Source organism: Lolium rigidum, chromosome 5 (genome assembly GCF_022539505.1).
Source record: "Lolium rigidum isolate FL_2022 chromosome 5, APGP_CSIRO_Lrig_0.1, whole genome shotgun sequence".
Lineage (NCBI taxonomy): Eukaryota > Viridiplantae > Streptophyta > Magnoliopsida > Poales > Poaceae > Lolium > Lolium rigidum.
This window is the reverse complement of record NC_061512.1, coordinates 64,874,736-64,901,890: the sequence shown is the minus strand read 5'-3', so window position 1 is coordinate 64,901,890 and position 27,155 is coordinate 64,874,736. Positions and strand designations below refer to the sequence as shown.

The window sequence follows — 27,155 nt, the reverse complement described above, 5'->3', positions numbered from 1 at the left end:
CTTTAGGAGAAGCTTGATACCTTGCACACACACCAACACTCAACACTATGTCCGGTCTAGATGCACAAAGGTAAAGCAAGGATCCAATCATGGAGCGATATACCTTTTGATCCACCTCTTTACCATTGGGATCTAGTGCAAGATGACATTTGGTAACCATAGGAGTGGCCACACCCTTCATCTCGGTCATCTTGAACCTCTTGAGCATGTCTTGGAGATATTTTGCTTGGTTGATGAAGGTTCCTTCCCTCAATTGCTTGATCTCAAAACCAAGGAAGAACTTCATCTCTCCCATCATAGACATCTCAAACCTATCGGTCATAAGCTTTGAGAATTCATCATTGAAAGCTTTGTTAGTAGATCCAAATATAATATCATCAACATATAATTGGCAAACGAAAAGCTCCCCATTGACCCTCTTAGTAAAAAGAGTGGGGTCGATTAGCCCAACATCAAACCCACGGTCTACCAACAATTCCTTAAGGTGCTCGTACCAAGCTCTAGGAGCTTGTTTGAGACCATAAAGTGCTTTATCAAGCTTGTAGACATGGTTATGAAAGTTGAGATCCTCGAACCCCGGGGTTGCTTAACATAAACCTCTTCATGCAAAGGACCATTAAGAAAAGCACTTTTCACATCCATTTGTTGTAACTTAAAGTTATGATGCGAAGCATAAGCAAGAAGGATACGGATGGACTCAAGGCGAGCCACGGGAGCATAGGTTTCTCCAAAGTCAATACCCTCAACTTGAGAGAACCCTTGAGCCACCAATCTTGCCTTGTTCCTCACAACATTTCCAAACTCATCTTGCTTGTTCTTGAAAATCCATTTAGTGCCTATAACATTGCGGCACTCCTTTGGCTTCTTTACTAAAGTCCACACTTTGTTGCGCTTGAAGTTGTTGAGTTCTTCATGCATAGCTTCCAACCAATCCGAATCTTCAAGGGCTTCAAATACTTTCTTGGGTTCCACTAAGGAGATATAAGCATGATGATGGCTAAAGTTCGCCAATTGCCTTCTTGTGGAGACCTTTGCCCTAACATCACCAAGAACCTTGTCATGAGTGTGTCCACGTAGCTCGAGGTTCCTATCTCTTCTTGCTAGACGACGGGCCTCGATCTCCTCCTTGGTCTTTCTAGGCCTTGGAGGTGTCACTTGATCAACTTGATCATTTGGGTCCCCGTCTTGACCTTGAACTTGAGCTTCCTCAATTGCTTGGGGTTGCTCAATCTCATGTGCTTGATCTTGAACAATGTTCGGAGAAGGGCAAGAGTTGTTTGGTTCCTCATTGGAGGCATTGTGAGTGATAGGTTGATCTTGACCTTGATCTTGTCCTTGATCTTGCACATAAGAGGGAGAGTCTTGTTCTTGTTCTTGGGTTGGTGCATCATTTGCTTCACTAGGTAAGGTTTGTTGATGTTGAGAAGATGAGGGCTCCACCGTGGTAGAGCATAGTTCTTCCCGAGACGCCACACCGTGTCCCTCAATGGGGCGGAAAAATCCCACACCCATTCTTACTATGGCATCTTGAGGTATTTCATCACCTGCACAAACATCAACTTGCCCCACTTGGGAGCCATCATTTTCTTCGAACTTCACACTACAAGATTCAATGATAATCCCGGAGGATACATCAAAGATTCTATAAGTGTGAGATTCGGCACCGTAACCAACAAATATACCCTCCAAAGCTTTAGGAGCGAATTTAGATAAACGAACTCCTTTGATTTTGTAGAAACACTTACACCCGAACACCTTGAAGTATGAGATATTAGGCTTGTTCCCGGTGAGTATTTCATATGGAGTCTTGTTCAAGCCCTTGCGGAGATAGAGCCGGTTGGAGGAGTGACAAGCGGTGGAGATGGCTTCGGCCCAAAAGTTATAGCGGGATTTATACTCCGCCATCATAGACCTTGCCATATCCATAAGAGTCCGGTTCTTCCTCTCCGCAACACCATTTTGTTGAGGGGTGTAAGCAGCGGAATATTGATGACGAATCCCCTCATCACTAAGAAAATCATTGAGTGTGTAGTTCTTGAACTCGGAGCCGTTGTCACTTCTTATTGCCATAATGAGGAGGTTGTGTTGGCGTTGCACCTCGGTAGCAAAGTCAATGAATATTTGTTGAGTCTCATCTTTCGTCTTGAGAAAGTAGACCCAAGAGTATCTTGAGTAGTCATCGACAATCACCAAGCAATGTTTCTTCGCACCAAGACTTGCATGAGTAACGGGACCAAAGAGATCCACATGAAGGAGCTCCAAGATCCTCTTGGAAGAGATAATGGTCTTGCTTGGATGCGGAGAGTCATGCATTTTGCCTTCAACATAAGCCCTACAAACACGATCTTTGGCAAAAGACACATTTTCCATTAGTCCCACAATATGGTTCCCCTTGTGAAGACTTTGCAAAGTTCTCATGTTGACATGGGCTAGGCGGCGATGCCACAACCAACCCACGTCCGCCTTTCCGAATAGGCACATCGCACTTGACGTGGTGGTCCCCGAAAAGTCCACCACATACAAGTTGTGTTCGCGATACCCAACGAATGCGACTTTTAGAGTCTTGCTCCACAAGAGGACCACAATATCATTATCAATAAAGACGGCGAAACCCATCTTGCCAAGGGCGGAAACAGAAAGCAAATTGTAACCAAGGGTTTTGACAAGCATGACATCCACAAGAGTAATGTTGTGTGCAACCACAACCTTGCCAAAACCCAATACCTCGGATGTAGAATTATCGCCAAAGGAGACGGTGATATCATTAATGTTAGGCCTCAACTCCTTGACGAGGTTCTTGCCGCCGGTCATATGACTTGTACATCCACTATCAAGTACCCATTTTGATCCTCCGGCGGCATAGTCCTACATGAGATCAATTCTTGGATTTAGGTACCCATTTTGCAATGGGTCCTCTTTTGTTAGCAACAAGGGTCTTTGGGACCCAAATAGACCAAGCAATATAACCATCATATGGGCCAACATATTTAGCATAAACATCACCATAATAATCTTTAAATAAGACATAGTGAGGGTTAGCAATTCCCGCATCATCATCATTCATGGTGTTGCCCTTGGAGGCTTCACCATTAGTGACGACTTTCTTCTTTTCTTGTGCGGGCTTGGCCTTTTGCTTGTTTGCCTTCTTTGCCTTGGCATTAAAACCAAGGCCCTCCTTCCCATTGTTTGATCTTTGCTTACTCAAAAGATCATCCAAAGAGAGTTTACTTTGGGGAGAGGAGGCCTTAGCAAGTTCATCCTTCAACCTAGCATTTTCCTCAACAATGTTTGCATGATCACATAGAGGAGTAGAGGAACTAGGCACATCACTTATCTGGGCTTACCACTTGGCACCACAAAACCAACTGTGCAAGAATTAATGCCATTGATGGATAGAATTGAGAGGAAAGTTTCTGCATCATTCATGCTTATGTCCTACAGTGGAAGAGTGACTCTAATAAACTCTCTCCTTACATCCATAGCCAGTTTTACCATGTGCTCCCTGCAACTAAATCCTAAGATACTTGAATTAGTGGAAAAAATAAGAAGGCATTGTCTCTGGATGAAAAAAGGTGAAAATGGAGAAAAAAAGATCAACCCTTTGGCCTCCTGGGATATGGTGTGTCAGCCAAAGAAAAAAGGGGGCCTTGGAATTCTTAACCTTAAGATACAAAACCAGGGATTATTGCTGAAGTACCTTCATAAATTTTATAACAAAGAGGATACCCCATGGGTAAACCTGATTTGGAGCACATACTACACAGGAAAAATACCACATGCTATGCCTTCGTATGGATCCTTTTGGTGGAAAGATATTTGCAAACTCATGCCTGTTTTTAGAGGTATTGCTTCTAGTTCGATAAATGATGGAGCATCGACACTTTTTTGGAAAGATTCCTGGATCTCAACCATTATCAGTGACACATACCCCAGAGCCTTCTCATTTGCAATTGATGAAGATATTTCAGTTCAAGACTTCCTCACTTCCACAAGTCTAGGACATCTGTTCCACCTACCACTTTCCCCTGAAGCAATGGAAGAACTCAGAGATTTGCAGCACAATACTAGGCACATTGCACTCTGTCAGGACCATGATACCTGGACATATGACTGGGGTTCCACCAATTTTACAACTGCCAAATTCTACAACTTTTGTTTCAGAGACATCTCTCCACATATTACTTATGGCTGGCTATGGAAAAGCAAGTGTATTCCAAAAATAAAATTCTTTGGTTGGCTAGTCCTCTCAGATAGACTAAACACCAGGAATATGTTGAGGAAAAGACACTGCTACCTCAACACAGGATATAATTGCATGATGTGCACCAATCCACCGGAGGAGACAATTGAACACATGTTATTCGCATGCCCCTTTAGTGCCCTTTGTTGGGAGAAAACTGGAATGCTCTGGCACAGTACTGGAGATAGAAGGACTGTCATACAAAGAGGGAAAGAGCTCTGGCAAAAACCTATGTTCATGGAGATCTTCTTAATATCTGCTTGGCACATTTGGAAAGAAAGAAACAACCTTTATTTTAGAGGATTACAACCCAGTGTGGAAACTTGGAAACAGAGAGTTAAAACTGATTTGCTCCTACTAGTTCATAGGATCAAAGAAAAGCACCATAGCTTCATTTTAGACTTTGCTGCTAATATCTAGAGTTCTTGGTAGATACTTGTAAATTCTATCCCTCCCCCCTTCTGAGGAAGTTTCCATGTAAATCCTGTTTGAGTTTTAATACAAAAAGACAGTAGGAGCCTTTCCTACTGTCAGAGCCTTCAAAAAAAACTAGGCACATCATATGAAGCAAGCCTAATTTGAAGTTGCTCAAACGACTTGGATAGGAGAGTGTATTCACTCTTCAAAGCTTTGTGAGCTTTGTCTAGTTCATCTAGATCCTTCACAAGTTTCTCATGATCAACCCCAAATTGGGCCTTTTCCTTTGTAAACACTTTATTCTTAGCCCTAGCAAGATCTCTAGCTTTAGTGAGCTTGTTAATTTTATCTTGAGGCTCTTCAATATTTTCTAACCTCTCTTCAAGAGAAGATATGGTTTCTTGACATTCCTCAAGAGCATTTTTAAGAGCATGGATTTCGAGAGAGTCTTCTCTCTCTATTTGACCCTTTTTCTCAAGCATAGCACTTTGTTGAGCTAAACGAATCATGAGGTTTGAAACATGCTTTTTAGTGTTACCTTGTAGGTTGAGAATGAAATCATCAAAATCTAGCATTTCTTGTTTCACTTTTAGACTAGCATCATCAACCCCTAGTTCACTAGATATGTTAGGGATAGAGGGGTTAGGAGATGATACCTCGGAGGATTTAGCCATGAGGCAACTTTCTTCCTCCACAAGGATGACCTCATTGGGGGATTCACTTGGTGATGAAGAGTTAGTGGAGAGGAGGCAAGAGCAATCAATCCATTGGAGGATGCATCTTCTTCATCATCAACATCATCATCTCCGGAGGTATACTCTTCTTGAGTTGATAGCACGATAGAAGTGTCCAAGGAGGACCTTGCCATGAAGCAATGTGCATTCTTGATAGGAGGGTTCTCATTGGGAGATTCAAAGAGAGATGAAGAGGGTATGTTGGTGGTGACAATGGCGGCCAATTCCTTTGAGCTTTCTTCATCTTCATCACCACTAGAACTTTCAACTTCATCGGAAGAATATTCTTCCCTTGTTACTAGCACAACTCTTGAGGGCCTCTTGCCCTTCTTGGTCTTGTTGTTGTAGAACTTCTTGTTGGGGGCTTTTGAATACTTGCCCTTGGTATCCTTGCTCTTGTCCTTGGGAATGAGCCTTCCATTATGAAGCTCTCTATTTTCATAGGGGCATTCGGCAATGAAGTGGCGCTTGTCATCACAATTGTAGCAAGATCTTGTCTTTGGACCAAAGCTAGTGAAACCACTTTTGTTGTTCCTCTTGATGTTGTCTTCCTTGGCCTTGGAGGGATCAACCCAAAAGGATTTTGCATGGAAGGCCATGTGATCATGGTAGTGGCATTGCAAATCTTCCGGATAGGACATGCTCCAAGATGCCCTATAAGATTCTTGAGGAGTCACTTCATCGACGGAGTTGACCACCAAGGCAAGGTTGGAACCTTTTGCCATCCCAAGAGCACGATTGCGAGAATCATGAGAGGCTTCCTCAAGCACCTTGAGAGCTTGCATCTCGTGCACGACTTGTTGAGAGGTGAGAGAGGAATAGCATTCCCTCCCCACAAGAGTCTTGACATCGATGGGTACAAATGGCATCATGCATTCAATGTACTTCTCCTTGATCCAAGAGTCATTTATGTGGGTGGCACCAATAAGCCGGAAGGCATTGGCAACGGTGAGAAGTCTTCCATACATATCTTCATGATCTTCATCCGGTAGCCTCAAGAACCCTTCGGCTTTATTCTTGAGAGCATTATACTTGTTCCTCCTTGTGCTCTCACTTCCAATGCAACTCGCGGTCAAACCATCCCAAGCTTCCTTGGCGGTGGTGTAGTTCCGAACACGATGCAATTCCTTTGTCCCCACACTTGATTGAATCATGTGCAAGGCGGTGTTGTTGAGTTGACTCTCAATGGCTTCTCTTCTAGTCAAATTGTCGGGGTTGTATGGCTTGAAGCCCACCTTGATGATTCTCCATAATTCATTGGAGGCACTACAAACATGAGAGCGGAACTCAAATTGCCAAGTATCGAAATCCTCAATAGAAAACTTAGGTGGGTCGCCCCTAATGTTCAAATGAGGCATGGGAACCGGTATATCGGGTGATTGGAAAGGTGGAGGTACTCGATTGTAGCTCTCACTTTCACTAGTTCCCTTGGGAGATGCACTTGTAGCTTTGATAGTGTTTAAGTTGTCACCTTCCACGGGTTTGGTAGATGAGGGTAAGTCCGAAGCCTCTCCATCATCTAACGCACCCGTGTCTTTTACCTCTACACTAGGTGCCTTGGGTAGGGCCGGAGCCAATAGCTCGGCAATCATCTTTTTCATGCTTTCCATTTGGGCTTCCATGGAGGACTTCAATGAATTGAAGTCTTCCACGGAGACCGTCACGGGCGGCCCCTACCGAGGGCACCTCGTCCGGCATACTCTTAGGCGGTTAAGCCCGAAATAAGAGCCGAGGCTACGATACCAATTGAAAGGATCGTATGCCGCACCTAGAGGGGGGGGTGAATAGGTGCTAACCAATTTTTAGTTCTTTTTCAAATTAGGCTTGACACGAAAGGTAAATTCTCTAGATATGCAACTAAGTGAATTTACCTATATGACAAGGATATCAACTAAGCAAGGTATAGCAACGCAATAGTAGATAGAGTGGGATAGAGGTAACCGAGAGTGTAGCACGCGATGACACGGAGATGATTCCCGTAGTTCCCTTCCTTTGCAAGAAGGTACGTCTACGTTTGGAGGAGTGTGGTTGCTACGCAAGCCAAACCAACAGCCACGAAGGCTTCACTCGGATCTCCCGTGAGCAACACCACGAAGGCCTAGCCCACTTCCACTAAGGGATTTCCTCGAGGCGGAAACCGGGCCTTTACAAAGTTCTTGGGGCACACATCCACAACCAAATTGGAGGCTCCCAAATCGTAACAATACAACAATCAACAACAACACATCAACAACAAATCAACTAGGGAACCAAATAGGAACACTAGCATGAGATCCCTCAAACAAGAGAGGGGGAAATGAAGAACGCTTCGGTGAGGATGTAGATCGGTGTCTTCTCCTTCGAATCCCCAAAGATCAAGAGCTTTGGTTGGGGGAGGAAGGAGATCTTGCAAATCTTGACTTTCTTGAGGTGGCTCTAATGGAGGTGGCTTGGCAGATTTCTTGTGTAATGATTGAGCAAGCAACCAAGGTAGAAGAAGGGGGTATTTATACCCCCTCACAAAATTGAGCCGTTGCTTGCTTCGGGGGCCGGATAATCCGGTGTAAGTAGGGGCCGGATAATCCGCCCCCCGGATAATCCGGCCTTCGGAACAAAAGTGTGACATTGTCCGGCCAATTATCCGGCCCATGTACCGATTCACATTTCTTCCAGTCCTTAGCCAAAATCGAGGGGCCGGATATTTCCAAAATATCCGGCCCGGATAATCCGGCCCCGGTACAATACCGGGACATTATCCGGCCAAATGTCCGGCCCCCACTCGAGCTGCTTTTCCTCGAAGACTTAGCCAAAATCGGGGGCCGGATATTTCAAGAATATCCGGCCCGGATTATCCGGCTCCGGCCAAACTTTTCCTGTTATCTTTTGACGACCGACCAAATCCAACACACGCAAATATGAAACTATGTAATCCCTGTACCACTTAATCAAACATTAGTGTATCACATATATTGACATCAAACACACAAAACATAATGCAAGAGATGTTCTTTCAGTTGCTACTAGGGAGAAAACAACAATGTTTTGTCTAAGGATAATTCTATTATTTACTTTACACATATTGCTTAATGCGATAATCTGTTGCTTGCAACTTAATACTGAAAGGGGTGCAGACGCTAACCGGAAGGTGGATTATTAGTCACAGACGTAGTTAGATTACGGTCTATGTATTATGTTGTAATGCCCAAATGAATCTCGCCCAAATGAATCTCGTAGTAATCATCTTGTCATGTATGGTCTTTATTCTGTAAATTGCTCAGCTGTAATTTGTTCACCAAGCATGTTATTTATCTTTATGGAGAGACACCTCTAGTGAACTGTGGACCTCGATCCTTTCTTTACACTGATAATTCATCCATTGCAAACACCTATTCTGTTTACTTACTGTAAGCACTATTCTCTTTAATTACACTGCAAACAAACATCTCTTTCCATACTATACGGTTAATCCTTTGTTTTCAGCAAAATCGGTGAGATTGACAACCTCACTGTAAGTTGGGGCAAAGTATTTTGGTTGTGTTGTGCGCAGGTTCCACATTGTTGCTGACGCCGGTAGTGCGCCCTTCCAAAGTTAGCTAGCAACACCTTCAGAAGTCATTTCTTTCTCCTACTGGTCGATTAAACCTTGGTTTCTTACTGAGAGAAAACTGCTACTGTGCTCATCATACATTCCTCTTGAAGTTCCCCAACGGTGTGCAACTGCACAACATCAGCTGGCTCCCAACTCCTCCTCCTCTTTTGTCCCACCTTGCCCCCTTTTGCCCCTATACATAGTGGCCTAGGCAAATTAAACACATAGTTAAATAGAGAAATATCTCTCTCTAGTTTATCTCTTCGTGCACAGGGAGGGAGACAACTCCACCCAGTACGCGGGAGCGCAGCTCGGATCCAGATCCAGAAGATCTACTTTCGCAACTTCGCTAAATCGGAGCTGGGAGCGTCATTGAGCATCGCACGTGTGCGAAACTACGAGGTGCTGCACATGTGGCACTCAATGTCGTGGGAGAGGACTTGTACATGACCCTGAGGTCGGCGACGAGTACGTCTGCATCAACCACGTTCTAGTGGAACATTAACCGCTATGAGGGTACGTCACCGATATCATCTCCGTTACACTACTCATTAGATAGATCTTGGACACATTAGGGTTTGCGATTAGTTTAAATTAATTTTATTTTCTGCTGCGAATTCCTACACTACATGCAAGCACCGGGTTATATTATATCATAGCTGAACATTCTTTGGGCCGGGCTGAGAAAAGTCCGACGCTAAGAGCATCTCCAGTCGCGTCCCCCAAACCGTCCCCCAAACCGCGCCGGATTGAGCGTTTGGGGGACGTGTTTTGTTCGTGCCGCCTTTGGGGGACGTCGCTCCCTAGCCGCGTCCCCCAAACGCCGCCTCCAAACATTTAAAATACTTTTTTTGATTTTTTTATTTCAATTTCCACAAACTAATACATAATTTGGAACGTGGTTTACATGAAAACACAGTTTGGAACATGGTTTTCCACAAACTAATACATAGTTTGAACCATGGTGGATACAAATATAAAATTTTGCAAAGAAACTAAACCTAACTAGGCCGTGCATCGAAGGTTTCATGTGTTCGCTGCTAAGAAAGAACACTCGAGGGCACACCCAGTCACCTAAACTGGAAAATCCAGCGGGAGGATGGTGCCCTTGTTGGTTCTACCGATGAGGCGAACGAGCGTAAACCTCCGTGCACGTGTTCGCCGCGAAGAAAGAACACTCGGTCATCCTCCTCGCTCGGTGCTGTCGCCCGGTAGTCCCGGCGGCACCGCGTCTCGTCGAAGACCTTGACGCTCATGTCCCTGTCGCCGAAGTAGGAGAACGGGAGGACGAAGCCGGCTTGGAGGCCGTGGTGCCGCGCGAACTTCTCCCGACCGATGTTGAGGTACATCTTGCCGCGCGCGTCGTAGATCACGTCGACGATCCACCGGTAGTAGCTGCACGCAGCCTCCCGCGATGCATCGTGCGCGGGCGATCGTCGCCGGCGACGTAGTCGGCGAAGGAGTCCGGCAGCCTCCGGATGCCGCGCGGGTCGCCCTTGAGGACGAGGACGAACTCGAACCGCACGTCCGGCTCCACGTCCATCTCCGACGATGATGAAGCCGGCGGCGTGGAAGGCGACGGCGAGCGTTCAGCTCTGCCGCGGCCACGACCACGACCACGACCACGGCCGCGAGGTCGGCCTCCGCCTCTACCGGACATAGCGTCGAGTCTTGTTGAGATGGTGGCGGCTAGGGTTTGGGAGAGAGGCGCTAGGGTTTGTGTGTGAGAGGGACGATGAGAGGCGGCCCTTTTATAGGCCGGAGGGAGGCGGGGAGCGGTGGCGCGCATTAACGCCGGCACGCGGAGCTAGGCGCGACGGGATGCGTCGCCGCGGGAACCGCACCGTCGTCGCGTCGCCGCGGGAACCGCACCGCCAATAACTTCCGTCGCGAGGTAGGCGACGGTTAGGTTAAAATTTATTGTGCCGGCCGACGAGTCGGCCCCGCCACTCCCCGTCTCGCTTTTCGGTGTGTCCGGCGTCCCCGGTGCGTCCCCTGTGGGACGGGGACGGGCTCGGGGCGCCGGAGACCGTATGGAGGCGCGCCGGACAAAAATGGGCTTTGGGGGACGCGGCTGGAACGTTTTTTTTTGTCCGCCGCGCCCCAAATCTCTTTGGGGGACGCTTTGGGGAACGCGACTGGAGATGCTCTAAAAAACTAGACGCATGCCTGGCCTGGCCTGGTCAAAAAGCTCGAAACCCGTTGGGCCAGCGGGCCATGTTGGACTATCGGAGCTGGCGGGCCGGGCTGGTGGGCTGGGCTGCCCATGGCCCGCTATGTATTATATAGACTTGTTTCGATCGAGATCACACAAAGAATCTTCCTACACAGACCAAAGATGGAGTACGTGGGCTTTGCCAGCAGAGCACTGCAAAGCCAGCCGCACAAGAAACAGAGGAGGAGCAACAGCAACAACTCCAGTTGCCAGTTTGCCACAAGAGCAGCGTCTTCCCGTCTCCGCCTCTCCCACTCTCCCGGAATATACTCCGTCCAGGCCAACCCAACCTCCCGCGCTCTTCCCTTGCCGCCGACCATGGCGGCGGCGGCGGCGACGGAGGAGGGGCGGCCGGCGACCAAGTACGTGCTGATTACCGGCGGGGTCGTCAGCGGCCTCGGAAAGGGCGTCACTGCCAGCAGCGTAGGCGTCGTCCTCAAGTCCTGCGGCCTCCGCGTCACCTGCATCAAGATCGGTCCGCTCCCCCTCCCTCTTCCCCTCCCCCTCCATGTTTTCTCACTTCCCGCTTTGCGCGATTCATGGTTGGGGTTCTCGAGAAGCGCGGAGAAATTGGCGTCGGTGCGCGGGGCCTGTCCTCGTCTACTGGTGGACATCTCCATGCGAGCTTCGTATTTGTGCATTTAGAGTATCAACCCTAGAAAATCGTGTGACCTTGGGCGGGAATGCCGCTTCCTTGTGCTCCTGGTCAGACTCGTCCGGTGAAAATGCCGCATTTTTTGTGCGCCTTTGCATGATTTGGTGATAATATTGTTATTTCCGCAATTTGGATGTCAGATGAGCTTGTTGGAGATTGGGTGGTAAGAGGCATTCGTTTCCTTGTTTGTGGTTGAAAACAAGTTTTAAAATGAAATAAAAGGTTGCTCCTTTTGGGCGTTCTAGGTGGTTATAATTGATGCCTACTTGTCATGGTTATTTGGTGTGCAAAGGCTTCTTGATTCGGGATAATCGGTAGCTTATGATGCCCCACGGAGTAACTGATGTGTACGTTCTGAAGGCCCTTCATTAGTCACTAACTCACTACTCACCACTAGTTTGTTGTAACTTTTAGTTGTTTAAAAGGTGGCACCTTTTTGGGTTCTGAAGCAGCACAAAGTTGTTGATACCACCTGAAGCAGCACAAAGTTGTGGAGGAACAGCTCCACCGTGTTGCTACAATGTGGACAGCACGAATGTTGAAGGAACCGCTTCAACGTGCTGCGCTAGATATCGCTCTAGGGGCGTAACCTAGATATCGCTCTAGGGGCGGGGCTGTCAAGAGTTTAGTCCAAACTCTCAACACACAAGATCTAATCCAAGATCTAAAACAAGAACACAAAGTTCTCTTTATTGATAGTTAGTGGGTACATAGTCCGATCTCATAGGTAGAGGTTGGACCTCTATTTATAGGCTGCATGAGCCTTCACTACTTAGCTCTAGTCACAACTAGAGTGTTCTAGAGAACACTACATAAGCTAGGAAAAGAAACACACACAACCTAGTTACAACTCATAGCTAGAACACTCTAGAAACCACTACAACACATCTGACTATAGGACCAAACTACCTAGAATATAATAGAAGTGTGTAGAAGGTAGTACTGGATTTTAGTTGGTTCTATTTTATTTTATTTTCTCTTCTGTCCCTCATCATCCTCCCCTGGTTGTTTAGAACTCGACCTCGAGTTATCTTCATAGAGTGCTTGTTCTGGATGATAAAGAGCCAAGTCTGCCATACTAAATGTGTTGAGATTTCCATTGCAGTTGGAAGATCTATCACATTAGCATTATCATTTCTCTTCCTTAGAATAGAGAAGGGTCCGTCATTCCGCTGTCTAAGTTTCCCTTTAATGTCTAAGGCGGTCTTTCTTTCCGGGGGCATACCATCACCTTATCACCAACTTGGAATGATTTTAGCCTCCGTTTGTAGTCACTTTTCTCCTTCGCCTTGGAGCTATTACGATTTGATTGGTTTAGTAGAATGATGATCTTCTGCTGGTTCCAAGTGAAAGAGTAAGAATTTTCCTTCCCTTCGTGTGTTGTATCCACATCAAATTGCCAAGGTCTCCCAAGAAGAACATGGCTGGCATCCATATCAACAACATCACATAACACAGTTGAGCGATAGTACTTGCCCAAAGAGAGTGGCAGGTTACATTGTTTGGTGACCCTCATATTCACTCCTTTCTTGATCCACCCAATAGTGTAGGGGTTTGGATGATCATGTGTCTCAAGCTTTAAATGGTTAATCAAATTCTGAGAGACAAGATTTTCAGAGCTGCAACTATCAATCACTAATTTGCATACCCTGCCATTCACCGTGCATTTGCTCTCAAATATTTTCTTTTGTTGTGTGTTGTCGGGCTGCGGTGTTGAGCACAAGGGGCGCTGAATCACGCATACCACCTCTTCTCCCTCTTCTTCACGAATATCTTCTCCTTCTACATCTTCAGATTCATATTCTTCGCCATCTTTGCCATCATGGATTGTTGTGTTGACAAATTTCCTCAATGAGCAATTGCTAGATACATGTCCCTCTTCACCACATTTATAGCATTTTATCACAGGCTTTGCCCTACCCTTACCTCCAGCTTGCTTTGGGACAGTTTCTTTTGCACCGGGTTGAGTGGTCTCTTCTTCCATTCCGTGGGAGTGACTCCTAGATGAGTCTTTCATATGAAAATATGGAGCCTTACTTGCCTTTCTTGCCTTTACCAATCTCTCTGCCTTTAATGCTAGAGCTTGTGCTTGATCAAGGGACCAAATTTGCTGCATCATCAAACGGTCCTGGATAGCATCATTGAGACCATTGATGTATCTTGCAACTTGTTGATCTTCAGTTTCACCAAGGTGGCACCTCACTTGTAGCCTTAGGAACTCCTCCGTGTATTCTGAAACGGTCCTATTTCCTTGAGCACAATTCTGAAACTGAATAAATAGGATCTGATCGTAATCTGCAGGCAAAAATCTCCCTTTCAAAAGATTCTTCATCTGCTGCCAAGATCTCACACGAGGTTCTCCTCTTAGCCTGCGATCTTCTTGAAGGCGATGCCACCATGCACCAGCTCCTCCTTTTAGCTTGTATGCAACCAAAGAAACTCTACGATCTTCCGGAATATCCATAACCTCAAAGAAAGTCTCCACCTCATACAACCAATCAAGGCACCCCTCAATATCAACATTTCCATTAAAAGTGGGGATCTCAGCTCTCACCTTGTATGTATCCCTCGCATATGTAGAGCTGTGTACTCTCGGATATGTATGGAGATCAGGTTCTTCAAGGCCCTCGTCATATTCGTCACCTTCGGAAGCATACATTGGCCTCCTTGAAGTACGCTGAATAACATATGGATGATGTGTTTTTGCTTCAAGACGACCTCCCATTCTTCGACGCCTATCATCTGCCTCCTTTGATGATTCTTCATTGGCAACAGGAGGAACACCCTTCCTTACCATCTGAACTAGCTGATCAAATCTGCGGTTAAGATCTTCACGAAGCGCTTGGATTTGTTGATCTACAACATCCACTCTTTTCCCCAATTCCTCCATTGCTTGGTGTAGCTCTCAATGAGGAAACCAACAACTGAATCGGATCAGCGGGGCTCTGATACCACCTGAAGCAGCACAAAGTTGTTGATACCACCTGAAGCAGCACAAAGTTGTGGAGGAACAGCTCCACCGTGTTGCTACAATGTGGACAGCACGAATGTTGAAGGAACCGCTTCAACGTGCTGCGCTAGATATCGCTCTAGGGACGTAACCTAGATATCGCTCTAGGGGCGGGGCTGTCAAGAGTTTAGTCCAAACTCTCAACACACAAGATCTAATCCAAGATCTAAAACAAGAACACAAAGTTCTCTTTATTGATAGTTAGTGGGTACATAGTCCGATCTCATAGGTAGAGGTTGGACCTCTATTTATAGGCTGCATGAGCCTTCACTACTTAGCTCTAGTCACAACTAGAGTGTTCTAGAGAACACTACATAAGCTAGGAAAAGAAACACACACAACCTAGTTACAACTCATAGCTAGAACACTCTAGAAACCACTACAACACATCTGACTATAGGACCAAACTACCTAGAATATAATAGAAGTGTGTAGAAGGTAGTACTGGATTTTAGTTGGTTCTATTTTATTTTATTTTCTCTTCTGTCCCTCATCAGGTTCGGGCCAGCTATTGGTCCAAATCAGATCATTAGGGATAAACATGTGATTCTAAGTTATGTTTTAGTATTAGAATTGGGATGGTGCATGGTGGGTTGGGTGGATAGGCTTTGGTACACTGTGGTCGATGTTTCAGCTTCTGAGTGCTTTTTTTCTTTTGTCTTGGTTGGACTGATTTTGCTATACTTGCAGCTCCCATGTGCAGAGTTCAGCAAGTTTGTAGGTGCCACGGTTTGGATCTTTCAATAGTATTAATATCATACATTTCCTGGTTTTGTAGATCCGTACTTAAATACAGATGCTGGGACTATGTCTCCCTTTGAGCATGGTGAAGTATTTGTGCTTGACGATGGTGGAGAGGTATGCCCTCTTGTATCACATATAAATTTGTAACACTACAATTTCAGTGTTTGTGCTATCTTGTGCCTGACGTTTGAAATTTATAGGTAGACTTGGATTTAGGAAACTATGAGCGTTTCTTGGATGTCACTCTGACGAGGGAAAATAACATTACCACTGGAAAGATTTATCAGGTGAGCATCGCCACCAGGAAAATGCTTGCTGGTTGTTACTTGAGCTTGTAAACAGTGGATACCTTTTTTTCAGTCTGTCATTGAGAAGGAGAGAAAGGGTGACTATCTTGGAAAGACGGTCCAGGTAATTCCCTTGCATCATTCATTGCTATAGTCATGAAAACCCCGTACGACAAACTATGAAACTCTTACAATTATAATCTATTCAGGTTGTTCCTCATGTAACTGATGAAATAAAGAACTGGATACAATCAGTGTCCTCTGTTCCTGTGGATGGGCAGGCTCGTCCAGCTGATGTTTGTGTTATTGAATTGGGAGGCACTGTAGGTAGGGTTCTGGGACATTTTATGGTATATTACTCTAGTTGTTACTCTTGCAGAAATGAAGTTGATTTATTGCTTGTTTCAGGTGATATTGAATCAATGCCATTTATTGAAGCTCTACGCCAGTTGTCATTTTCTCTTGGTACAGTTGGATTTTCTGGTTGCAATTTCAATTTTCATATCCATTGCTGCTGAGAAGTGTGTCGGTTTCCTAGGGTTCTGTGGCTAGTACCATTTCACCTAGCCCCCCTCATGTTTTATTCTGTGGCTGATTGAACCATTAGTATATACACTAATTTGTCTACACTGCCTTCCAGTTTTACGCTTAAGTGGACATCAACTGTCATGTGGAGACTACTTATGGCTACCACACAAATAGTAGGATTTGTTAGTTTCCTTTTCCTGCAAGATAGGGCTATATAGAATTCAAGATAAGTTAAGGGGAGTTTGAATAAGGAAACCTCAGATAAAGGATTTTTCATTTGGAAAGGATAGATTGAGTAGTGGGATGCTATCCCCAATTGTAAGTTTGCTAGTATCACAATAAAGGGAAAGTAATTAGTTATTCCCATCTTCCAAATCCGTTATTGTTTTAACCAGTGTTTCATGCATCATGTGCCCTGTCTCCTTCACACTTCTTCTATGCTAATCACCATCACCATCATGACTCTTCATCAAGCTCAGACCTGTGGTGCCAAGGCCTCCCACCAATCACAGCTACACCTCTGACCCAACTCAGGCCATAGCATTCACACGCAATATGCTATGAAGTCATACATCATTTTTTTTACTTGCTAGTGGTCATACTTGGACATGTCACTCATCCTTCTTGTATATTTTGTAGGTAAGGACAATTTCTGCCTCATACATGTGAGCCTTGTTCCAGTATTGGGTGTAGTTGGTGAGCAAGTAAAGAATTCTCCCTTTCTTCAATCATGATTATTCTTATCACAGCTACACCGACTTAGAGTTAATCTTGCGTTCCAGCCTTCTTTCAGGACTGGCATATAATAACATTCCTATTTCCATTATTTGTAGAAAACTAAGCCAACACAGCACAGTGTACGGGAATTAAGGGCCTTGGGTCTGACTCCTGATCTTCTAGCATGCCGATCAGCACAGGTAATGTGAAGAATATAGCATATGCTATTGAGATGTGTCGTCTCCCGCATTGATATCACTGATTTTAATGGCGTCAATATCATTCTCAAAGACACAAATACTAGTTATAGCTTGTTTGCTGTTGAATATGACTATCTTTTTCTTTCAATAAGGAGCTGTTTTCAAGCAGCCCTTCTAATCTTCCTCTGCTTATACCAGATACCACTTGCTGAATGCTTTTGCTGCTGTTGTTATTCACTCTTTTTTTTTGTCTTTGCGGCATTATTTCTTACCTGCAATCTGATATATGTTTACTTAAATTTTCAGCCACTAATAGGATCCGTAAAGGAGAAGCTTTCACAATTTTGTCATGTACCGGTATGCTTTCATCATAACAAATTGAAAAAATGCCATTCTATTCACAGTGTTTTGTTATTTACACTCTATCTTGTATTATTCAGGTTGAGAATATACTTGACATCCACGATGTTCCAAATATATGGCATGTTCCCCTTATTCTTAGAGTGAGTTTCTACTTTAGCTTAAGGCTTAGCGTTGACCATTTAGAGGAACCTATTGAATTGGTATGAATTGTATCAAGTCATTGCTCTGGTCCAAGATTTTTGACATGTGCTGTTTTCCAGAACCAAAAGGCGCATGATGCTATAATCAAACAACTAAACCTTGCCAGGTGAGCCAGACAGTTATTGAAAATCAATGCTTATGAATGTTGGAAAATTTTCTTTAAGTTTGCACGTATGAAGTTTTATAGTTTTCTGATTACTCATATACCTTCCTAAAATATGTGCGCTGCCAACATTCCATGCATAATTAGCTTGCAGATCCCATTTTCTGATATATCTTATGTCTTCTTGTTTTATGTTGAAAAAGGTTTGTTCGTTTTTGATTGGTTTGCAATTTTTTAGTTGAGATGGTAACATATTATCTTGCTTTTGGGTCATTACCAGTTTCATATTTGACATTATGGATTATGGTATATCTTAAAGCCATCATGTTTTGATTTTATAGGTCCGCTGGACCGCCTGAATTACGAGATTGGACGCAGATGGCCGAGTCATATGATAACCTCAGCAACTCTGTAAGTATTGTTTATACAGCTCTTGACTCTTTATCAATTTCCTGGCGCAGATGGTTTTTTGACAAATATTGAGGTCATGCAGGTTAAAATTGCTTTGGTTGGGAAGTACAATAATCTGACAGATTCTTACTTGTCAGTGGTGAAGGTGGGTCAGGAATCATTTTTTAATATATAAAAATGTCTTTACTAGTTTCATACAGGATTTCTCATACAAAGTCTGTGCTATACTGTTCAATTAAGCTTCCAATGACAAAATATTCCAATAACTAGGATTTGTGCTTGTGCCTACTTAGCATTAACTATTCATTAAGTGCTATCTCCATGGGTGCCTCATGTAAAAACAATCAATTACTAGTAGTTACACAGTTACGCAACTGATGTTCTGAACTTCTATTTTCTTTCTAGTACTAGTTTTATTTTTGTCTCATTTATTATATGGATGCAAACATGTTTTAAATTCATGTACGCATGTCTCATTTTATTACAGGCTCTTCTACATTCCAGTGTCGCATGTTCACTGAAACCTTCTATCCAGTGGGTTGCAGCTTCAGATCTTGAAGATGCAGCTGCAACAAGTGTAAGTCATTAGCAACCCGTTATTCATTTCATAGATCCGCTACAGTACTAGAACAGTAGCCCAAATAGATCTTTTGTATGTCCTTCGATCTGTCGGCGTCCGTGCGAACAAAAATGACACAAGGGTTTGCACAAGTCTGTGTGGAAGGGAAGTCACCCTACTTCTGCTAGTGTGCTCTGTAGCTCTGACTGAGGGAGGCATCTTTGTCTGCGAGGGCCTGATGGGCCGAGAGCTTTAGCAGTTTATGCTGTCTTGTGTCATCAAGAGAAAGGGGGTTACATTTGCGAGTTGCATTCCATATATGGTATGTTTATAGCTCTGTGCAGCGCAAATGATCTGAACACATTATCTGTGGGGTAACTAAGACATCCCATGGGGACCCACCTAACAGTTGGTCACTGATGTGTGGGTTGTCTCGCGGGCTGTACAGATTATCCTTGGAGGTTTACTCCTGCTTCTGGAGGCATTGGAGTGAATGACAAAAAACTACCACAATTGTGCCAAACGTGACAACCATGTAGAACAGAACTACCGGAAAACACGTCAAATGGTAGGTGTTTGTCACGTTTGGCACAATTGTGGTAGTTTTTTGTCATTCACTCGAGGCATTGGCACCTTATCCCTAAGGATGTAAGTGGGATCCTGCCAATATCCCACTTGTAGTTCATTTTGGAGATTTTTAGTTCAAAATTTTGGACCAGAATTTGAACTACAATCCCCAAATGAACTATAAGTGGGATATTGGCGGGATTCCACTTGACACCTTACTTATCCTGCTTGGATGTCTTCAGGAGATGTAAAACATCCGCCTATCATCCCTCCAAAGGGAATGGTAGGCCTGTAAGAGTGCCCCTGTAGGGTGAACCTATCGTTGGATGCTGTGAAGGGAGTGGCAATGCCCATGTTAACCCATGAGGCCATGAGGGTCTGGTTGCCGTTAAACTACTGGCTAGTGGGAGTATTAATTATTCACTCCAACACAACTGGGGATATGTTTTATCTTTGGTGCCTATTAGTATCTCGGTGCTATAGATATTGTTGTGTCTGTATGCTAGGATACTATCTCAACATGCTTGCCATCTAAGATCATTTTATTTGCAATGACAGCATCTGTAGTGCATTTAGTATCAGTGGTCAATTTAGCAATTATATGATGCTGTGCTTGCTCATTGTGTTATTGTTGTCTGTGTGCCTTGTTCTGACATATTTTTCTGTATATTAATGTGATATACTTTTTGTACAGGCACCAGATGCCCATGCCAAAGCTTGGGAAACTCTTAAGGTGAGTATGCTAATTGTCTTTGGTTCCTTTTGTGGTCATGTAAAATAGGTCTTAAAAGTTAATATTTCTTAATGCTGCAAATTTCAGGACTCCTCATGCATTTTGATACCTGGAGGATTTGGAGACCGTGGAATATCTGGGATGATATTGGCTGCAAAATATGCTCGTGAGAACAAAGTTCCGTACCTTGGCATATGCTTGGGAATGCAGATATCAGTGATTGAGATGTCTAGACATGTGCGTACTCTTCCTTTTATTATTTGCGGATCAGCTTATCTTTATGGACCAAGATGTTTACGGATAATGGTATAGGTTCTGGGCCTGGGAGATGCAGACAGTGAAGAGTTCAACACAGACACACCAGATCGTGTTGTTATGTACATGCCTGAGGTACTTTCTTGTCCAGTTATGTGCAAGACAAGGAAATGATCTCCATTTAACGCTTTGACAATTTACTGTATAGGTATCAAAAACACACATGGGAAACACGATGAGGTTGGGCTGCCGGAGAACATTCTTCCGCAAACCAGACTGTCTTACATCAAAACTGTAAGGATTTTGTATCTCTTGTTAGTTGACATATATGTTTGGAGCATTTGAATGTTATTTTGTTTGGAACATTCCACTGCTACAACCACGAAAATGTACTGTCTGCGCAGCTTGTTGTCAGGAGCTTCCGTTAACCACTATCTGGAGATTTTCTCTCCCTTCCATGATACTCCATCCATTCCGAATTATAAGATGTTTTGGATTTTTCAACGTGGACTACATACGTACTGAAATCATTGAATGGACACACTGAAATGCGTCTAGATACATACATTCAGAAAAAACTAGAACATCTTATAATTTGAAACAGACTGATATTGTTTTGCATGTTGTAATATGACGCAAGTCATTATTGAAGATCTGCTAGTTATATACTTGGGCCTTATTACTATTCTTATTGCATCGTCTAACTTGGACCTAAATGCAAATATCAGGTATGGAAGTCCTCCACATGTAGATGAGCGCCATCGTCACAGATATGAGGTTTGCCATGACTTGTAGTTATTAAATCTGTTATTTACGTGTCCATTATACCGAAATCACTTTATGATTTGAAGTGATCAAAATCTCTTCCTTTTTAAATAGGTCAATCCTAGCTTTGTTCCTATGCTTGAGAATGCAGGCCTCCAGTTTGTTGGTTGCGATGAAAGTGGAAACAGGATGGAGGTACCAATCAAACATCTCATTTCATACTTGTCTTGATTTTTTTCCGTTGAAGTCTGAATCTGCTTTCACCTAAGATCAGATCGTAGAGCTACAAGACCACCCATTTTACATAGGTGTTCAGTATCATCCAGAGTTCAAGTCAAGGCCTCGAAGACCGTCGCCTCCATTTACAGGTGTGCCTATTAGTTATGCATTGATGTTCGTCTGCGAATTGTTCTCCCATGAATACAGTAGCATGGTCTTGCCCCTGTTCTGGTGTATCGTCGTGATATAACTGCACTGTGATTTCTATACAGGTCTGATATTGGCAGCGACTGAACACGTAAGAGCACTTGCAAATATTTCCAATGGTGGTGCTGGAGCTTCTGAGTAGTGTCATTTGCACACCACCAGGTACTGCGTTCTGAAACTTGATTATTCATGGACGTTTTTCTCAGATACTTGGGGCCATTCCGTTTAAGAGGGGTTCTATTGTGTTATTGCTCCAGATATGGTCATGTACTTGTGCACTTCAAACATCTGCTTATCGATGACGCAGTTTCCATCATACGGTCATGTACCGGGATTTACCTAAGCTGAGATATTCGCCTTTTCGTAGGAAGTAGCTAAGCTGATCGTCATCATACAATGCTTGTTCTGAGATTACCATGCTGAACACTAGTCGATTTTTCATTGAAGGTACACCGTCTGTGTACAAGCAAAGTTTGACTTGGCCCATTTTATTAGCATGATATGCTGGCATGCGAAACTGTGGTGAAATGGATGATAACTTGTTTCGATAATTTGACATTCAAAGTTTTTCTTCTCCCAGCCAACAGTTTCAGTCTGGTGCTTTACACTTGTAGACATTCATAAAAATACACATGTTAATTTTACATCGGTAGGTGAATGTGGCCAACGAACTGTGTCGTTTAAGCTGCATCACGCACCTCGTACAGCATCATTGTACAAAGTTTACAGAATCAAAGAAATTTATAAAAGAAGGGAGCATAATGCAAAACGTTTCGACAAGCTAAAACAGATTGCCAAAATGTCTTATACTGTGGGATGAAGGAAGTAAGTTACAATGGCACAAAAACATGATGGTACACGCCCTAAACTGGTCCTTGAAACGGGTAGGTGCTAGGCTCCGCTCCAGGGAGACGATCACCATGCCATGTCGATGGTTCAGCAACAGAAGGTTGCTGCAGAACGCTATTTTGGACAGAGGTTGATGCCTCCATGGCACTGCCACCATCCATGGACATGGGAACTTGCATCTGGCTATGGATGTACGCTTGACCTGGTCCTGGAAGGAGAGCAAAATGGATGTTCGCATGCATCAGTTTTGCTCTTTTGTTGAAAAAAATCAGCTTTGCTCTTTAGCCTACTCGGTTCGTGGCAGACATCAATTTCTCACCTTCCAAGATCCAGTCTAGCAGTTCACCATCCCACTGCGGAGGTGTGGCAAAAGCCGTAGGCTGCTGCTGACTAAGTGGTGGAATTCCTTCACCTGAAACAAGGCCAAACATTTTTTTTAGAGCAAAGAGAAGTGCAAGAAACACAGAGGATAAAGAGATACGAGGGGAAGAAGAAGCAACAACTACCTTGGTTGTAATATTGTGTGTTAACTGTGTTCTGATCACCATGAACATACTCATTGTGGTGAGATGGTTGAGTGACATGGTTGATCATCCCATCATACAACTGATTTCCGTATACTGTGGTTCTTGAAACGACAGATTCAAGCTCGAGGGTTCAGGACATCTCAAAGCCAGAATTCAGAAAGATGAAAACATTGAAAGGGTTAGAAAACATATATGTAACCAACCTTCGAGTGCCTCATCCGGCGCAAGAATGGCTGCACCCAAAGAAGAGCGTGTGCTAGAGGGAACTTGCTCAGGAAGGTGGCCATTCATCACATAGTTAAACGGAAGGCTGTCCAATTGATCGCGCGCGCACTCCTTTAACTCATACGCTAGAGCCTATGAGGAGAAAATTATCTTCAACTCGTTCGACTTCTGCAAAAATTCAGAATATTTAAATCTGATGTACGAGAATGTACCTTCTTAGCCGGATCAAAATTCTCCTGTGCAGTGTAGACACCATCAAATTTTGCTCCAACGAGATCATGCACACAGTTGAGGAAGATCACCACGTTTCCCTCTACATTCTGATATGCTTTGAGATCATGCATGTCCGTGAGACAGCACTCCCTGGCATGCTTAACCATTTTCTCCCAAGAGCTACTGTGCCTCTTGATCCGGAGTATCTGTATGCATGTCAGAAATGGCGACGACAGCATTATTCATCGTAAGAAAATAGCATCTCAACTGACAAAAAAAAAAAGAAAAACACGTCAGGCGAAATTTTATACTTCTCCACGGAGCTTGTTTGCATCTTTATTCAAAGCCTTCAAGAAGTCCCGCACTGTGTAGATTTGAGCATCATTCAGCCTCTTGCGGTAAGTTCCATCTTTGGAGATTTCTTCCAGACGGTACACTTCATCGTCCAGTTCTGGAGGGTGCCTCTTCTCATTTGCTGAATGAAACAAAGATTAAAATGAAAACTCTAACATGAGTCCAATAGCAACAAAAGAACATGCATGCTAACTAGCAGCAGCAAGCAATCTGACCGATCACATCAGCCCTATACTACATATGTGTACCTTCATTCCTGCGATCCAGCACGGTCACCGGCTTCATGACAGCTTCACGAACTCGATCAGCGGCCTTTCCATCAATGCATACTCTTGCTGCAACAATGAATTTCCTACTACGAGTTCTAGATGAACCTTCTTTGAAACGGACAGTGCCGCCGAAGGAGGCCTCCCCATTGTTCAACCACACACTGCAATCACCCCCCAACACAAACCCTTGTCCGTGCCGGCCTTGCACCACGTGGCTGTTGAACTCCTCTTCGGTCCAGCTCTCACGACCGTCGCTGCAGAAGTCACCACGGAGGACCAGCATCTCGACTTTTACCTTTGAGAGCGGGCCTTCCCTGATCATTTTGTTATCAGCATCAAAGATGCCAATCCTGATAGCTGAATTGCTCTCGGATGTGATTTTCTTCTCTGTGTAAATTGGAGTCTTCAGGTTCAGGCCATTCAGGAAACGCAGGTGAGTGTTTCTGGCGTTCGATCCACTCGCAGTGCCACTCTCCCGACACGGCTCCTGTCTGAAGAGAAAGATGAATGGTGATAAACACATGATTGAAGGTTATTTGATTTGTTATATTTGAACTTAACATCCATACTACTTTGTTCCACTAGAGAAACATCAGGTAGGTGCTGTAACCTACGGAAATGAAAACTATCGACCAAGCGCAATGACAGATCTGTTACCATTTCAGTGTGAGACTAAAAATGAAGCAAGAAATTATCGACCAAGCGCAATGACAGATCTGTTACCTCGGCTGTTGTTCAGGATGCCGATTGGAGAGCAGACGAGCCGATTTCTTCTGCAATTTTTACATGACAAATGCACCGTGGGAAACAATAATTCTATGAAATAAGGACGAACGTTCAAATAAGTTAATTTAGAAGTATATGAATCTTACCACTTCAAGGATGACTCCCTCCATCTTCTCCTCTAAGTTTTCCAATCTGCCATCTATCTTCTCCAATTTGCCCTCCAATTTTCTGAGACAGTAGAAAAGAAACGACAGTTAAGTGTTTTGTTTACAAAAAATAAAATAAACAAAGGAACATGCAAAGCTTGAATATCACTGAAAGAAGAATTACAACAAGTTGAGGAAACCATGTGAATACATCAAAGACGCAAAAGGATATAACTATCTGTACGGTAGGCTATGTGTTGAGGTGTTCTAGTCAAACTCTTGTAACCTGGCGCAATATATAAAGGCACCGCGGGTAACTAAAACACATGATTGAGTTTTCGAGGACGGTCCGAGAGAGCGTATCTAGTGATACCACACCCTACATGACACCATGATACCACTCTTTAGAATTTAAATTTGCAAGCTAAAAAATATCAAATTAACTTTTTGGATGTTCTTTACAATCCCTAGAACTTGCAGAACCAAATTTAAAATATACGCAGAGAAATTAATAAGACAAATTCAACATGAATAGGGTCGCAAAAAGATAAAAAACACAAAATAACACTATTCACATAACATAGGAATTTTTATTTAATGTTTCTCCTTGTGCATTTGAATTTGGTTATGAAAATCTAAGAGAATGTAAACACACATCTTATGAACACCCACAAATTTATTTTTGGTATATTTTCTAACACATATGAATTTGAATTTTGATAAATGGTATCATGCATGTGAGGTGTGGTATCACTACATATGCTCTCGACGGTCCGGCGTCCGTGGCAGGGACGATAGACCGGCGTGACGTTGTACACCTCGACGGGCCTGTCGCCAAAGCATACCCCGTAGATGTAGGTGTTGATCGTCGAGCTGCGTTATCAAATCTAATGTCGTGCTATGATTGCTTATCCTCGATATATTGATTTGACGCCTCCGATAATAACACTATCTAATGAGTTATTAGCTCGCTTATATATAGTACCGGTATTTGGTCTCTGCTACTAAGCCTTTTGCTAAAGAGTGTATTTTCTAAATTTGAGTGAATGGTTTTTCCATCGCATGCTTTCGACTTCACTATAAGAAAACGTTGGGGAAATACAGTACAATCTAACCGAAACAAAGAAAATGAAGCTTTGCCTTGAGGCCGACCTGGAGTGCGTAAAATTTCGCAGTTCATCGGATAGAAAGCTAATAAACGTTTAATAACAAGAACAATTATTAAATCTTTTTGAAACAAAATTCAGCAAGAGAACAGCCAGAGAAAGGCTCCTTACCTCATCATAATAGTTTGATCCTTTTGAAACTTCAGAAACTACACATGCACAAAGGAATAAACAAAATGAATATACACAACAAAATCGACAGGCAATCCATAAATCTAAATGGCACCAGGTGAATTAATGGTTGAAAAATTCCAGCAGAAATAAGCTAAATTAAAACCATAACGAAGTTGTCGCATGTATTGGATGATCCGAGAGCGCTAGCTCACCATGCGAGCAATCTGGGAGATGCTTTTGCTTTCCGCCAGCGTTGTCCTAGTGTCCTTCCTGCGATTTGCATTGCAGGTACAGAAGAATTAGCAACCAAGATGGATGGAGAAGCGGGCAGATGGGGATGGAGGCGCGCACATTCGCAGATGAAAGAGCACGACGAGCACGTTCCGCCAAATCATCCCCTTCCCCGGCGACGCGGGGGTCACCGGCCAGCCGGCGACGGAGGCGGAGGCGGAAGCGGAGGCTCCGGTGAAAACTCCCAAGCGCAGGCAGCGCTTCGCCGGCTCCCGGCCTGCCCCTGCGCCGGCTCCCGTCAGGGCCAGGTCCCTCTTGGGCGGCGCCATGGCAGCAACGGATCTTTCCTCTCTGGGTCTGCTACCAAGTACTATCTCGGTCGGGCCGGGAAGGGAAGAAGATGGTTCTCTGGTCGGGGAAGAAGAGGAAAGCAGAAGAGGAATCGGGGCCGTTCGGCTGCCTCAGCCCCTGGGATTTATGGACCGCCATTGAGACGTAGAGCACGACGTGGAGGAGGATTGGGAATGATGCTGTCTCTCTCCTCCATGCGCGTATCGATGTACTGCAGTTGGTAGGTCCGGAGGCGAGGGCTCGACGGAGACGACTGACACCAAGTCAAGTCGTCGCCATTTCACTG

The 27,155-nt window shown here is 44.1% G+C and overlaps 2 protein-coding genes across 2 annotated transcripts; one reads left to right on the top strand and one right to left on the bottom strand.

Moving 5' to 3' along the window:
• Positions 1-11,291: 11,291 nt before the first annotated feature.
• On the top strand, positions 11,292-22,277 carry LOC124651223 (CTP synthase-like). The gene is made up of 23 exons (XM_047190345.1): positions 11,292-11,649; positions 15,618-15,697; positions 15,784-15,870; positions 15,944-15,994; positions 16,080-16,197; positions 16,279-16,335; positions 17,038-17,102; positions 17,232-17,315; positions 17,622-17,672; positions 17,756-17,818; positions 17,939-17,985; positions 18,324-18,393; positions 18,476-18,538; positions 18,881-18,970; positions 20,214-20,252; positions 20,340-20,489; positions 20,565-20,642; positions 20,716-20,801; positions 21,236-21,284; positions 21,387-21,467; positions 21,547-21,640; positions 21,764-21,860; positions 21,956-22,277. Exons 1-22 carry the CDS (start codon positions 11,298-11,300, stop codon positions 21,838-21,840), a joined length of 1,932 nt encoding a protein of 643 aa, XP_047046301.1. The 5' UTR covers positions 11,292-11,297; the 3' UTR covers positions 21,841-21,860; positions 21,956-22,277.
• Positions 22,278-22,293: 16 nt separating this feature from the next.
• On the bottom strand, positions 22,294-26,739 carry LOC124651224 (calmodulin-binding protein 60 B-like). Its single transcript, XM_047190346.1, has 12 exons — positions 26,639-26,739; positions 26,500-26,557; positions 26,285-26,322; positions 25,008-25,089; positions 24,859-24,908; positions 24,115-24,626; positions 23,824-23,987; positions 23,512-23,718; positions 23,278-23,431; positions 23,054-23,167; positions 22,867-22,959; positions 22,294-22,755 (listed from the first exon to the last, which is right to left on the bottom strand). The coding sequence occupies exons 1-12, from the start codon at positions 26,680-26,682 to the stop codon at positions 22,562-22,564; spliced, it is 1,710 nt and encodes a 569-aa protein (XP_047046302.1). The 5' UTR covers positions 26,683-26,739; the 3' UTR covers positions 22,294-22,561.
• Positions 26,740-27,155: the final 416 nt, after the last annotated feature.

Coding starts and splice junctions, on each gene's coding strand:
- LOC124651223 (XM_047190345.1), top strand. CDS start 11,298: ATGGAGTACGTGGGCTTTGCCAGCAGAGCACTGCAAAGCCAGCCGCAC. Junction 15,698..15,783: donor TGCTTGACGATGGTGGAGAG/GTATGCCCTCTT, acceptor TGAAATTTATAG/GTAGACTTGGATTTAGGAAA. Junction 15,871..15,943: donor CCACTGGAAAGATTTATCAG/GTGAGCATCGCC, acceptor CCTTTTTTTCAG/TCTGTCATTGAGAAGGAGAG.
- LOC124651224 (XM_047190346.1), bottom strand. CDS start 26,682: ATGATTTGGCGGAACGTGCTCGTCGTGCTCTTTCATCTGCGAAT. Junction 26,323..26,499: donor TCTCCCAGATTGCTCGCATG/GTGAGCTAGCGC, acceptor GTGCATGTGTAG/TTTCTGAAGTTTCAAAAGGA. Junction 22,756..22,866: donor GCTAGACTGGATCTTGGAAG/GTGAGAAATTGA, acceptor CTCTCCTTCCAG/GACCAGGTCAAGCGTACATC.